Source organism: Triticum urartu, chromosome 4A (assembly GCF_056163025.1).
Source record: "Triticum urartu cultivar PI428250 chromosome 4A, HENAU_Tu73, whole genome shotgun sequence".
Lineage (NCBI taxonomy): Eukaryota > Viridiplantae > Streptophyta > Magnoliopsida > Poales > Poaceae > Triticum > Triticum urartu.
In genome coordinates, this window is record NC_141876.1 from 178123446 (window position 1) to 178136786 (window position 13341).

General features: G+C 49.5%; 1 protein-coding gene across 1 annotated transcript; it reads left to right on the top strand.

Moving 5' to 3' along the window:
• The first annotated feature begins 1873 nt into the window (after window positions 1-1873).
• LOC147975299 (uncharacterized) lies at window positions 1874-6320 on the top strand. Its single transcript, XM_087520356.1, has 4 exons — window positions 1874-2542; window positions 3948-4062; window positions 4136-4281; window positions 6231-6320. The coding sequence occupies exons 1-4, from the start codon at window positions 1874-1876 to the stop codon at window positions 6318-6320; spliced, it is 1020 nt and encodes a 339-aa protein (XP_087376482.1).
• The last annotated feature ends 7021 nt before the right edge of the window (window positions 6321-13341 follow it).

Genomic DNA, 13341 nt, shown 5'->3' on the forward strand with positions numbered 1-13341 from the left:
CAAAGCTTTACTTGCTACTCTTCATATCATTTACTTAAGTCTTTGATGTATTTTGTCATCAATTACAAAAAAAGGGATATTGAAAGCACAAGTGCTCCTTGGCTGATTTGTAATTAATGTTAACATATCTCTTGTGGGCTAATGCTTCTATCTAGTGTATATTAGACAAGTTCAACAATGGTGTGGAAAGGACAAGAGGATGTGGAACCTCTTCAAGGTGCTAAGGATATGCATCGGCTAAAGCTTGAGACTCTTCATTTCTGCTTTAGTGATCCAAGATCACATTGAGTCCATAGGAAGGTCAATACTATTAAAAGGGGATGAGGTGCAGCTTAATGGCTTGCTTGCTCAAATGCTTACTGATATTGCTACTAAACCCTCAACCACTTTCTCCATCCTGATATATAAAAAGCCTAAACTCCAACTCGGCCCCACCGATTCTTTCTATCCAGCGCCACCGGATTCATATGACATAGCCATAGCTAGAAACCCTAACAGTTCGGCCACAACAATACGGATCTCGGTCTCACCGAGATGGCCTTGCCAACTCCCTATTATTAGTTGCATTTATTTCGATCTCACTGAAATTTCAATCGGTTTCACCCAGATGACTTGACCAATTCTAGGTTGCCCAATTGCTTCACTTCGATTTCACAGAGTCGATGCAATTGGTGCCACCGAGATGAGGTTTACCCTAAGCCCTAGCACGTCGGTCCCACCGAGTTGTTCCAGTCAGTCCCACCGAGATTCCTAACATTCACATTTTGAACTAATCGGTCCCATCGAGTTTCACTATTCGGTCTCATCGAGATGGGTCAAATGTGTGTAACAGTTGGATTTTTTGTGGAGGCTATTGTCGGTGTCAAAACCGGCGGATCTCGGGTAGGGGGTCCCGAACTGTGCGTCTAGGATCGATGGTAACAGGAGACAGGGGACACAATGTTTACCCAGGTTCGGGCCCTCTCTATGGAGGTAATACCCTACTTCCTGCTTGATTGATCTTGATGAATATAGAGATTACAAGAGTTGATCTACCACGAGATCATAATGGCTAAACCCTAGAAGTCTAGCCTTGCTATGATTATCTGGGGCTATCTATGGACCTAGCCCTCCAGTTTATATAGACACGGGAGGGATCTAGGGTTTACACAAGGTCGGTTACAGAGAAAGGAATCTTCATAGTTGATCACCAAGCTTGCCTTCCACGCCAAGGAGAGTCCTATCTGGACACAGGTAGAGTCTTCAGTCTTCATATATTTATGGCCCATCAGTCCGGCCCATATCCAATAGGTCGGACACCCGAGGACCCCTTAGTCCAAGACTCCCTCAGTAGCCCCTGAACCAGGCTTCAATGACGATGTGTCCGGTGCGCAGATTGTCTTCGGCATTGCAAGGCGGGTTCCACTTTCCGAATACTCTAAGATGGTCTTCGGATAAAACGAAGGTGTCCGGATCTGCAACATAAGTACCACACACAACTGCAGAGAATATAATATTTCACGAGTCCCATCTGCTGACAACTTTTTACAAGATGACATCACGTCTGTCCGGCCATTATATTAAACCATTTTTGTCTGTCGTTCCGCGTTTCAAGATGCGGTTTCCATTGGCACGTTTTGTCAAAGCAGACATCGTGCCCTCTTATCGTGGGATTCTCATTAATACGGGTGTGGGTAACCCAACCATGTCGTTTACACAGCCCTTGGGAATAGGCGAGTTTTAGGGCGAGTGTGGAGGTGTTCGATATTCACTTCCTTTATAAGGGGATAAGGATTCCCCTCCTTCTCCCCCGCCTTCTCTCTTCCTCTGCCCTTCCACTCTTGAGCTCTAGCGCCCAAGTTCTCCTCTTTCCCACTCGAGCAAACACTCAACCATGTCCGGATCCGGAGGTCAAGGCAAGTGGATGGCCTCCTCTGTCAAGGAGAAGGACATTACCGAGCTTCGGGCGACCGGGTATCTGGCGAAGGAAATTTCCCACCGTCTTCCAGCCCAGGGGCAAGTCGTCCCCACACCGAAGCCCAACGAGAGGGTGGTATTCATCCCTCATTTCCTCCGCGGGCTAGGGTTTCCACTCCATCCTTTCGTCCGCGGGATGATGTTCTATTACGGTCTAGACTTTCATGATCTATCCCCGAACTCTTTCCTCAACATCTCGGTGTTCATCATCATGTGTGAGGCCTTCCTCCGCATCCAACCCCACTTCGGGCTGTGGCTCAAGGTCTTCAACATGAAGCCCAAGGTGGTGGATGGCCAGCACACGGAGTGCGGAGGCGCCATGGTGAGCAAGCTGACCAATGTCTCCTGGCCAAAAGGCACATTCGTGGAGACTATCAAGGAATGGCAGAAACAGTGGTTCTACATCACAGAACCCCACGGCGCCACCTGGGCCGCAGCTACCGAATTCAACTCCGGCGCTCCCATGCGACTCACCTCCTGGGTTGAGAAGAGCCCGAATTGGTCTTCGTCAGACGAGCTGATAGCACTGCAGACGCGCGTGAAAAGCATGGTGGACAAAGATATCAAGCTTGTCAATGTAATCCAGGTAATGCTAGTTTGTCGGATTGTCCCGTGCCAAAGCCGAAGTCGCCCTTTGTGGGAGTTCAATCCGAAGAAGTACCATACCATGAAGAGGCTCTTCGAAACCACTCACGAAGATGCCTGGAAGTTGCTCTTCAAGGGCAACGAGACACCGCCAGCCACAGACTCGGACCGCGGGCATGACATTAACCACCTCGCCAACGAGGTATGTTTTTTTATGCATCCTCTACTTGCTTGTTTCAAGGATGATATCTGAGCTTTTATTATCACTGCTTCTTCAGGAATGGATGGAGATGGCGAAGCGGATCCAGTGTCCGGCTCCGCTGCCTCAAGAACTAGTCATCCTGCGTCTAGCGAAGATGCTGGTGTCGACGCCCTATAAGGCGCAGGACAAGAAGGCCAAGGGGACCCGGAGTGGCCCCCGCCGCAAGGGCGCTTCGGACGTGAAGTCCGAAGACAAGACCCGCTCCTCCGCTGCTGGAGACGACGACGATGAGGAGGAGGAGGATAACGACTCTCCCCCTGATGGGGGGAGGAAGAAGAGGGCGGCCTCCACAAATCTGGAGGCGGAGGCGCCCAAGAAGGGGAAAGGCCCTCTCGTGGGCAGCTCCGCGTGGGACGTCGACAGCAGTTCGGAGTGGCGCCCCCGGAACAAGCCCCTGGCCGCATCGTGAGTACTAAGAACCCGTACACATGCATTTATCCGGCCTTTCCACCTTATGGTACTTTATATGGTTTAATCATGTTATTGCAGTCTGGCCCATGACAGCTCCCAGTGATCCTCATCAAGAGGCTCGTGGGACTCAAAGGAAATGGCCAGCGAGACACCGCCGGCCGCTTACTCTCCCAAGGCCAAGGGAGACGAGGAGGTGTTGTCCCAAAGGACCTTCCCAGGCCAGGGAGAGGTTCAGGAGGCTGTCATAGCAGCGCCGGAGGGCGACACCTCGGCCGCCAGACACATGGGGGAACAGACCCCCATGGAGACTGACGATTGGGGCCGTGCACAATTTGGCCCCCCTCTGAGAACGGATCCAGAGACCCATACGGCCCCGGAGTCCGACAAGCAGCCTCCTTCAAGAGAAGAAGGCGTTCCCATCCCGCCGGCGACCTCTGTCCAACCAGAGGCACCGGATAATCTATTGGAAGCGCTACGGGGCGCTTCCATTGTGGAAGAACACCGTATCCTTATGGGTATGGTGATTGAGAAGGTTCAGTCTGTTAAGAACGGACTGACTGAAGCCTGCAGCGGCCTATTGACAGGTTTTGAGGTAAGCGACGTTAACCAAGAAAATCCCAATATAGACAGTAGCCCCTGAGACATTGTCCGGTGTTCGGAAAGAAAAGTCGGACAGAGGATCAATTAAATTTCGCAGGAAGCTAACCAAACTGTGTCTGATTTGAATAAGCAGGCGTCGCTGCTAGCCGCGACCTCTCACACTGTCGAAGTCTCTGGACTAAAGCAGAAACTGGAGCGGGCCGAAGAGGAGCTCGGCCAGCCGAGGAAGCAGCTGGAGGACCAGCAAGGTATGTAGTGACTCGCTATGTATTCGGAAAGAATAAATGATGTATACTGACCGTAGTGTCATGATATGTGTAGGGGCGATGACTGAGGTCGAGGCCCTAAAAAAGGCCCTGGCCGAAGCCGAGGGGAAAGCTGTCAAGGAGCAGGCCGCTCATAAGAAGCTTAAGGCCAGGCTGGCCGAGGTCCAGCGAGAGGTCCACGATGTTGTGAAGAAGTATGAGGCATTGGAGGGAGATGTTTCGGCTCAAGAGGCAGAACTCTCAAAGGCTCGCCAAAGCGCGGAAGTGGCCCGGGTTGAAGCCCAGGGTGCCCTCCAGGAGATCCAGGAGGCCAAGAAGATCGCAGCGGGTAAGGCATTTAGTATGCAAAGCAAGTATGTGAAGAAGAAATATTTCCTACTAACCCGGGTTCGGAGTTCTCCGGGGGCATTTGCAGATCTGCCGCACAGTGCGTCCGACGCCGCGGAGTTCTTCTGGGCCGAAGAAGGGAGCTCAACAGAGAAACTATTCTGGTCGTAATACCTTGCGCCAGAGCATCCCGTGCCCTTCATCGATCAGCTAAAACAGCTGGTTGAGCTGCATAGGGTGGCCGAACTGGCCATGAAGGATTTGATAATCCGGATGTGGCCTGCCGAAGCTATGCCCGGCAGCTACTTCGGGCTTGTGAAGCGATTGGTGAACGCATGTCCTCGGCTGGACGTCGTCAAGCGATCATCCTGCATTGAAGGTGCACGCATGGCCTTCGCCCGCGTCAAGGTGTGGTGGGAAAAGATGGACACCGTCAAGCTGACGACCGAAGGGCCACCAGAGGGCAAAGAGCACCGCACGCCCGAGCAGTATTTTGGGGATGTACTGGAGGGGTCTCGCATTGTAGCAACGCAATGTGTGCAAGACATTATTTTTGAATGAATACATTCATGTTGTCTTTGCCTTGTATGATGGAACAAAATCGCTATGTAATATAATGTTTTGTTAAAAAAAATTCTCCTCCTGCGTGGCCGTGTTATGTGAAATCTGAGAGTTGGCCAGTTGTCGGTTTCTGCCCCCACGTAGGAAATACGAGGGTGTTCGGGATATAATCTAAACACTCTTGATCCAATTGTTTGGTCCTGGAAGGAGGTGTTTAGCGCGACGAACCAGGCAATCGGACTATGCGGCTTTAGCACCGTCACTTAGCCATAGGAGTTCGACAATAGAAATATAGGCGCAGCCCCTAGTATCCGGACTAGGAAGCTGTAAACACTTGATCGGGTAAGTACCGATCCCTCGCATAATGCGGAAAAAATCTCTAAGGATTTAAGACCTCCGAAGAGCTGACCGGCTCTCGCCGCATCATGACAGTCAGTTTTCGGCTTTCTCTACTGAGGTGCTCACTTGGGTAAACCAGGGCACAATCACAGTAGTTCGCCCTTTACTACCCTAGCCGATACAGCGGAACGTAAGGTAGTAAGCACAGGAGCGGGGAAACCCAACTATTGACCAAAGACATGATTCGAAGCCAATGCATATAATGCTAAATTCGGGGTGCCGAACTGTACTGTAAAAGTGTTCGGACTTTTGTTGCCATGTTGTGGGGCGCTATGAAGCCCCTGGCAAATTGAAATGCACCAGAGTGTATGGGTGTTACCTGATAAAGTTACTAGAAAAGAAAAGACAAAATGGAAACAAAAGAAGAACAAGTGGCAAGCTAGGGCCGTAAAATTTGGGCCGCAAACTGTTTCTATGATAATTTCATTGGTGCATTAAAGCGCATTTATACAAATAATGCCATAAGCAGAATGCTATTTACTATGCCTTAACCAAGGGAGAGCTGCGTGTGGGTCCTGAAAACAGGTAAAAGGGATCGTTAAAGAAACCGCCTAAAGATTCCCGAGTATGTCCATGCTTCTTGTCACCTTGGTGTTTTTATCCTTTGAAAAGAATCGATGGTCAAGCCGCCAGAAAAAGGCTGTGAAAAAGAGAAAAAGGAAAAAGGAAATATTGAAATTATGTGTGTCCGGGGCGATCGAGCCGTATTGCGGATCACAAGCTGATTATGCCTCCATCTGTGTCCATGGTACTTTTAGTGCGTAATTATGTACGCGCGGTACAACTGCCGCCACTTGGTCAGGACTAGGACGGAGGCCAAATTGCTAGTCGAGCTCTTGACGAGCCGAGCTGTCCTTCTGCAGAATGGTTCGGACTCTCTTGACAGTGTCCGGGGGATCGGCCGCCGAATTGAGGTTCTGCTTGAAAAGGCCGCCCTGTACCTCTGCCGCTAAGGCAACGGTGTGCTCCTCGGTGCGTAGGGAGTGTTCCATGTTTCCATTGGCTGTTATGACATCGTGTGGTCCGGGCATCTTGAGCTTGAGATAAGCGTAGTGTGGCACTGCATTGAATCGAGCAAATGTGGTTCATCCAAGCAGTGCGTAGTAGCCACTACGAAAGGGGGCGATATCGAAGATTAACTCCTCACTTCAGAAGTTGTCCGGAGATCCGAAGACAATCTCTAGTGTGATTGAGCCCGTGCAGCGGGCCTCTATGCCCGGTATGACTCCCTTAAAGGTAGTCTTTGTGGGCTTGATCTGTGATGGGCTAATGCCCATTTTGCGCATTGTATCCTGAGAGAGCAAGTTGAGGCTGCTGCCACCGTCCATCAGGACTCGCGTCAGGTGGAACCCATCAATTATTGGGTCCAGGACCAGTGCGGCTGAACCGCCGTGACGAATACTAGTCGGATGATCCCGGCGATCAAAAGTGACTGGGCATGACGACCATGGATTAAATTTTGGGGCGACTGGCTCTATCGTGTAGACGTCCCTCAGCGCGCGCTTGCGCTCCCTCTTGGGGATGTGGGTGGCGTATACCATGTTCACCGTTTTGACCTGAGGGGGGAATTCTTTTGTCCCCCTGTGTTCGGTGGCCGGGGCTCCTCGTCGTCGTCTTCGCTTTGCGATCCCTTATCCTTGTTTTCGGTATTTGACTTGCCGTCCTGTTTAAAAACCCAACAATCTGTGTTGGTATGATTCGGTGGTTTGTCTGGGGTGCCATGAATCTGGCACGGATGATCAAGTATGCGTTCCAAGCTAGATGGTCCCGAATTGTTCTTTTTGAACGGCTTCTTCCGCTGACCGGACTTAGAGCCACTGAATCCGGCATTGACCATCGTATCCTCGGGGTTGTCACTGTTGTTTCGACGCTTGTACCTGTTGCGTCGGGACTTGTCGTTGCTATTTTTAGCTTCAGGGGTGCTGGTGTCGCTTGCATTGTTTTTGCTACGGGCCAGCCAACTATCCTCGCTCACACAAAAGCGGGTCATGAGTGCCGTGAGGGCCGCCATGGACTTTGGCTTCTCTTGGCCGAGGTGGTGGGCGAGCCATTCGTCGCGGATGCTGTGTTTAAAGGCCGCTAGGGCTTCGGCATCCGGATAGTCGACGATCTGGTTCTTTTTAGTTAAGAACCTAGTCCAGAATTTCCTGGCGGACTCTCCGGGCTGTTGGACTATATGGCTTAAGTCGTCAGCGTCCGAAGGTCGAACATATGTACATTGGGAGTTATCAAGGAAGGCTTCTTCCAAGTCCTACCAGCTGCCGATGGAATTTTCGGGCAGGCTGTCCAACCAGTGTCGGGGTGGTCCTTTGAGTTTCAGGGGGAGGTATTTGATGGCATGAAGGTCATCGCCGCGGGCCATATGAATATGGAGGATGAAGTCTTCGATCCATACCGCGGGGTCTGTAGTTCCATCGTATGATTCTATATTCACGGGTTTGAACCCTCTGGGAATTCATGTTCCATGACTTCGTCGCTGAAGCAATGAGGGTGTGCGGCGCCTCTATATTGGGCCATATCGCGATGTAGCTCTGATGGAGTCCTTCTGCGGCTTTCAGCTCGTGCATGATAGGGTTTGTCACGTCCGAATAGATGGCCATTGTCGCGTGTCGGGTCACGTCCTCACGATCCATAGATCGATCTAGTATGTCCTGCTTTATTGTTCAGGTCCTGCCGAAGGTCATATGTATGACCGCGAGCTGGTTTACCTCTGCCTTTGCGATGAGGCGGGGCGGGCTTTTATTCGGCTTGAGTTGCCGTTTTATCTTGACCATGTGGTGGTCGGTCAGCCGCATTGCGGGGTGGTGGTATGTGTCCCGGCGCCTCTTCATCGAACTGAGGTAGCAATTTGCACTTCGGCTAGCTTTTGGCTGGGCGCTTGAGGCCGTATTCTTCGGCTACAAGGACATCGGTCCATTTGTCATTGAGCAGATATCGGTCAGCTTGAAGCTGCTGCTGCTTCTTTTTCAGGCTCCTTGAAGTGGCTATTAGCTGGCACTTGAAGCGCTCCTGCTCAAGAGGCTCCTCAGGCACGATGAAATCCTCAGTGCCGAGGCCCGCCTCATCCTCGAATAGCGGAAGATAACTACCGTCCTCCAAGTCTTCGTGTGTGGCATGTTTACCAGGGCTAACCTGCCAATCTTCCCGTTCATCCTGTTCAGTGGCTGCATCAACGGGGTCTTTGTTGTCTTCGGCACCTTCTGGAGTGTTATCTTCTCCTGTGCCGGTGTTGCTGTCTTTACTGCGGCGTGACTTAGAGCGGCGCCGCTGGTGCCGACGCTTTGATTGTATCTCGGAAGGTTTATCCTCAGCTGATCTTCCTTGTCATCGTCGCTATTCTCCTTTGGTGCATCCACCATGTATACATCATACGAGGAAGTGGTCGTCCAGCATCCGGTGAACGATGAGTTCTGGGCCTCTTCTTCTCCGGCGTCGTCGTCCATACCGTCTATGTCGTCGGAGCCATAATCAAGCATGTTAGTTAAGTCTTCGAAAGTGGCTATGAAGTGGGCGGTGGGTGGGAAGTGAAATTCTCCATCATCAGCCTTCGGTTCGAGCCGGACACAATCCGGCTGTGAACCTCTCACTAAAGATAGTGCTCTTAACGAGTTTATCGCCCAGAGGCGAGTGCCAGAAGATGTCTGCGGCGCTGAATTCGGCGATCGATGACCGATCATGCTCGACATGCGCGGACGCACATAGTTCGGAACTTATAACCGGAAACGAGTCCGTAGCTCTAGTGACACAGATGTAACCTGAAGTTAAGTCTGTGTGCGGCTCCAACACCGGGGAGTCTGCGGCTTCTGTGGCGGCGTTGAGCTTCCTGTCCTCGGATGGCGCGACCTGTTCCGGATCAAAGGCTAGAGCGGTTTCAGGTGCAATTTCCTGGGTATGGCCCAATGACAGATCTAAGTCATGTTCATCATGGTGGCTGGGAGCGGCTGCCGTGGTATCGAATCCGTCGAAGATCAAGTCTCCACGGATATCTGCGACGTAGCTCAAGCTTCCGAATCTGACCTGGTGGCCAGGGGCGTAGCTTTCGATTTGCTCCAGATGGCCAAACGAGTTGGCCCGTAGTGCGAAGCCGCCGAACACGAAGATCTATCTGGGGAGGAAAACTTCTCCTTGGACAGCATCGTTGTAGATGATTGAAGGAGCCATCAAACCTTTTGAGGACGGCATAGTGGAACTCTCAATGAAAGCACAAATGTAGGTGTCAAAACCGGCGAATCTCGTGTAGGGGGTCCTGAACTGTGCATCTAGGATCAATGGTAATAGGAGACGGGGGACACAATGTTTACCCGGGTTCGGGCCCTCTCTATGGAGGTAATACCCTACTTCCTGCTTGATTGATCTTGATGAATATAGAGATTACAAGAGTTAATCTACCACAAGATCGTAATGGCTAAACCCTAGAAGTCTAGCCTGGCTATGATTATTCGTGGCTATCTACGGACCTAGCCCTCCGGTTTATATAGACATGGGAGGGATCTAGGGTTTACACAAGGTCGGTTATAGAGAAAGGAATCTTCATAGTTGATCGCCAAGCTTGCCTTCCACGCCAAGGAGAGTCCTATCCGGACACAGGTAGAGTCTTCGGTCTTCGTATCTTTACGGCCCATCAGTCCGGCCCATATCCGATAGGTTGGACGCCCGAGGACCCCTTAGTCCAAGACTCCCTCGGCTATTTATACCCCTCCACCCCCTTCTCCATATGTGAGAGAGCCATCAGAACGTGCCTACACTTCTAGCATACATTTTCTGAGAGAGAACCACCTACTCATGTGTTGAGATCAAGATATTCCAATCCTACCACAAGAATCATGATTTCTAGCCTTTCCCAAATTGCTTTCCACTCAAATCATCTTTCCACCATATCCAAATCTATGAGAGAGAGTTAATTGTTGGGGAGACTATCATTTGAAGCACAAGCACTGGTACGCGTCGGTCCTAAACAAACGGTTTTCAACCCCTTTCCGTGATGGCATTCGGAATCGTTGCCAAGTGAGTGTGGGCGATACGGGGGTCCTTCCCACACGACCCAGAAACCATCGGGAATATGCCGTCCTGGCACACAAGCTCGGCAAAATGAGGTCGTGTGCGACTGGCGAGCACTCAAATACAGAAATACGTACAGTAGTGCTCAAAAAAATACAATTATACAGGCGAAATCATTTCCGGTCGTAAGTACATCCCACACAGTCAGTCACCGCTAAACATTTCCGTTCATATATACATCCCACACAGTCACTCCAAGGAAAACGTTTGCGCAAGGTGGCATAACACAAATAGTTTTCAAGAGAATGTCATGTGTGATTGTTCATTGATCCAACATGGATTATTCCTAGAAACTTTGTGTGTTGCCTGAGGTCATCGCCCATGGTGTTTTCTCATTAACCGTTTGCAATAGGAAAGCCCAATTAGCAAGCTAATTGGCCAATTAGTGGGCTAATTACCCTATTATTAATAATCCATTTACTAATCTAATTGACATTCATATTAATCACATAATATATTCCATTTCCATATTAAGGAAGCAGGTTTTCATAATTGAAATACATCGTAGTACAACATGATATAGCTTCAGCACTCAGCCACCCCATTACACAACTGCACCAACAGCAAGTTTCACACGCAACATCTAGAACCTTTCGAAATTAGCATCGTAGACGGTACATAGAGAGATGCATCTCATCTAGAAAACTGCTGAAGCGGAAGGCGAATATTGAGCCTTCATTCATGTTGAAGGTCTTTGCAACTTTAGGCCAGTGCCTGTGGATGATTGACCGTCCATCCTTCGACCTCTTCAGGAACACTTCAATATTGAACCGTGGGTGTTGTATGAAAACTTTCCTCGCCTCCTGACCACAGAGGTGGTTTGAGAGGTAATCGTGAGTGAAGCCTGAAAATAAGGATGTGCATAAATATCTTCTCTATATTGGAAACGGGGCAAATGGATACAAAAAGGCAAGGTATAATAGTTAGTACCATCTTGTAAATCTCAATGCTTCCCATTGTTTCCCTGCAACACATATAAGGTATTTAGTCATCAGGTTAAGTAAGGGTTAGCATGCTATCAGTAAAATATGTTGATGAAAAATAAGCACATTGCAGATTCATCAGATTTATTCAAACCACATGGAAAACCCATTTATCCAAACCAAGCATGATTAAGAACTAGGGAATATAGCACTTGTATATGTTTCTCATGTATTAAGTGCAACCAAATTCAATTTATTCCTCACATGATATACAATAAGAGAATGCAGCCATAGCAATTGAACATCGCATTGCAGAATTGAACCAAGTAGTTAACTAAACACCACAACAAAAGAACCAAACGTTAATTGAGCACCACATTGCACAATATAACATACTCCTAATAGAAGATCAGACAGTTAACCAAACCAAGCATGCTTAACAACTTGGAAATATTGCACCCTAAAGAATTGAGCATCACATTTGCAGAATTGAACCAAGCAGTTAACTGAACACCACATTGCACGACATATAGAACATATACACTATAGCCGAAGATTGCATGGTAAAAGTAGATAGCACAATTCACCAGAATTTGTTAGGGAAAGGCAGTTGCTAGAAAAATGAACATGAGTCCTTATAGTGAGCTAGTAAGACAAGCTACTCCTCATTCTTGGAGATATCGATGACGATTGGCTCCTTGGACATGGAAGAGGGCGATGCCTCTGCATCGTGGGTGCCCTCGTTGTAGTGGTGAGTTGCCTGAGCCGCTCCGGGCAACAACCTGCTGGCTCTCGAGATGAGGTAAGAACGTGCACGCTGAGAACACCGCGTAGTCTTCATCGAAGGCACCGACGGTGGCCTCGAGAAAACACCACGAACTTTAGTTTAAAGCGGCCAACCGCGTCGCGGCGTCTGCGTGCGACGCGTCAACGGTGGCCTCGACGGCGAGGTGCTCCTCCGAGATCAGGGGGTTGGCACAAATGGTAGCCATCGTGACCTCATCCGCGCGTGCGGCCGCGATTTGCTTCTCCACTGCCAAATGCTCCTTGAGGTCCTGGCTATACTGTGTGCACCATGGCTTAGGCCGGCACTTATTTGGTGGAAGGGTCGGTGATTTGGGTGGAAGGTGTCGCGCTCGCGCCGGCAGTCGGGGCATGTGGGATGTGGAAGGAGGAGGAGGATGGGGGTCGGGTGTGGATTACCTGTCTGGATAGGCGAGGCCGAGCAGCGTGAAGGAGGGTCGCTGGCGAGGAGGTGGCGGTGCTACAAACAAGGAGTGAAGGTTTCAACTTGGGTAGGAAGGCGGAAACAGGGGAAATGTGGCTTTTGGTAAGGGGAGGGGCGGGGAGGTAGATATTTCGACGGAAGCCGAAAATTTGGAATCGCTTCAGCCAAAATACTGGCGCGCAAAGTGTCATCATACATGGTCCCTTATTCAGAGCGGGCTGTGGACTTTAGCCGTTGCACCTTCTTGCGTAAGCCGTATGCGTACTATACTCCGACGGTGCTCCAAGATATTTTGTGCTACATCTCACATGGTTGGTTGTAATAAACAGTGTGTGATCTACTTGATTTTTCGTCTTGATTTGAATTACATAATGGGGTCACAGCGGCCATGGATGGTGTTTCAATTGGTAGACCTTTTTATTTGCAGTGATCATAAAAGAATTGGAATTATTAGGGTTCATATGGACATTTTTATGCATTAACTGAGTTTTCAATGCATTTATGTGCATAATTCAAATTTGAACTACATGCACATGCTCCAGTGAATATAAATTGGTTGAAAAATCAAATCTTTGTCCTTCGGTGCATGCTTAGGTCTCATGCAAGAAATGGGAGTGAATTTCAAACACCACGGCACCGTTAATTGCCGGCAAAACATTGAGATGCCTGGTTTTTAAATTCTAGTAAATCCAAAACTCGTCTGAAATTCATGAAACTTGGCATGCTATCATGGAGCGGCATCAACATGCCATGGTAAATTTATTG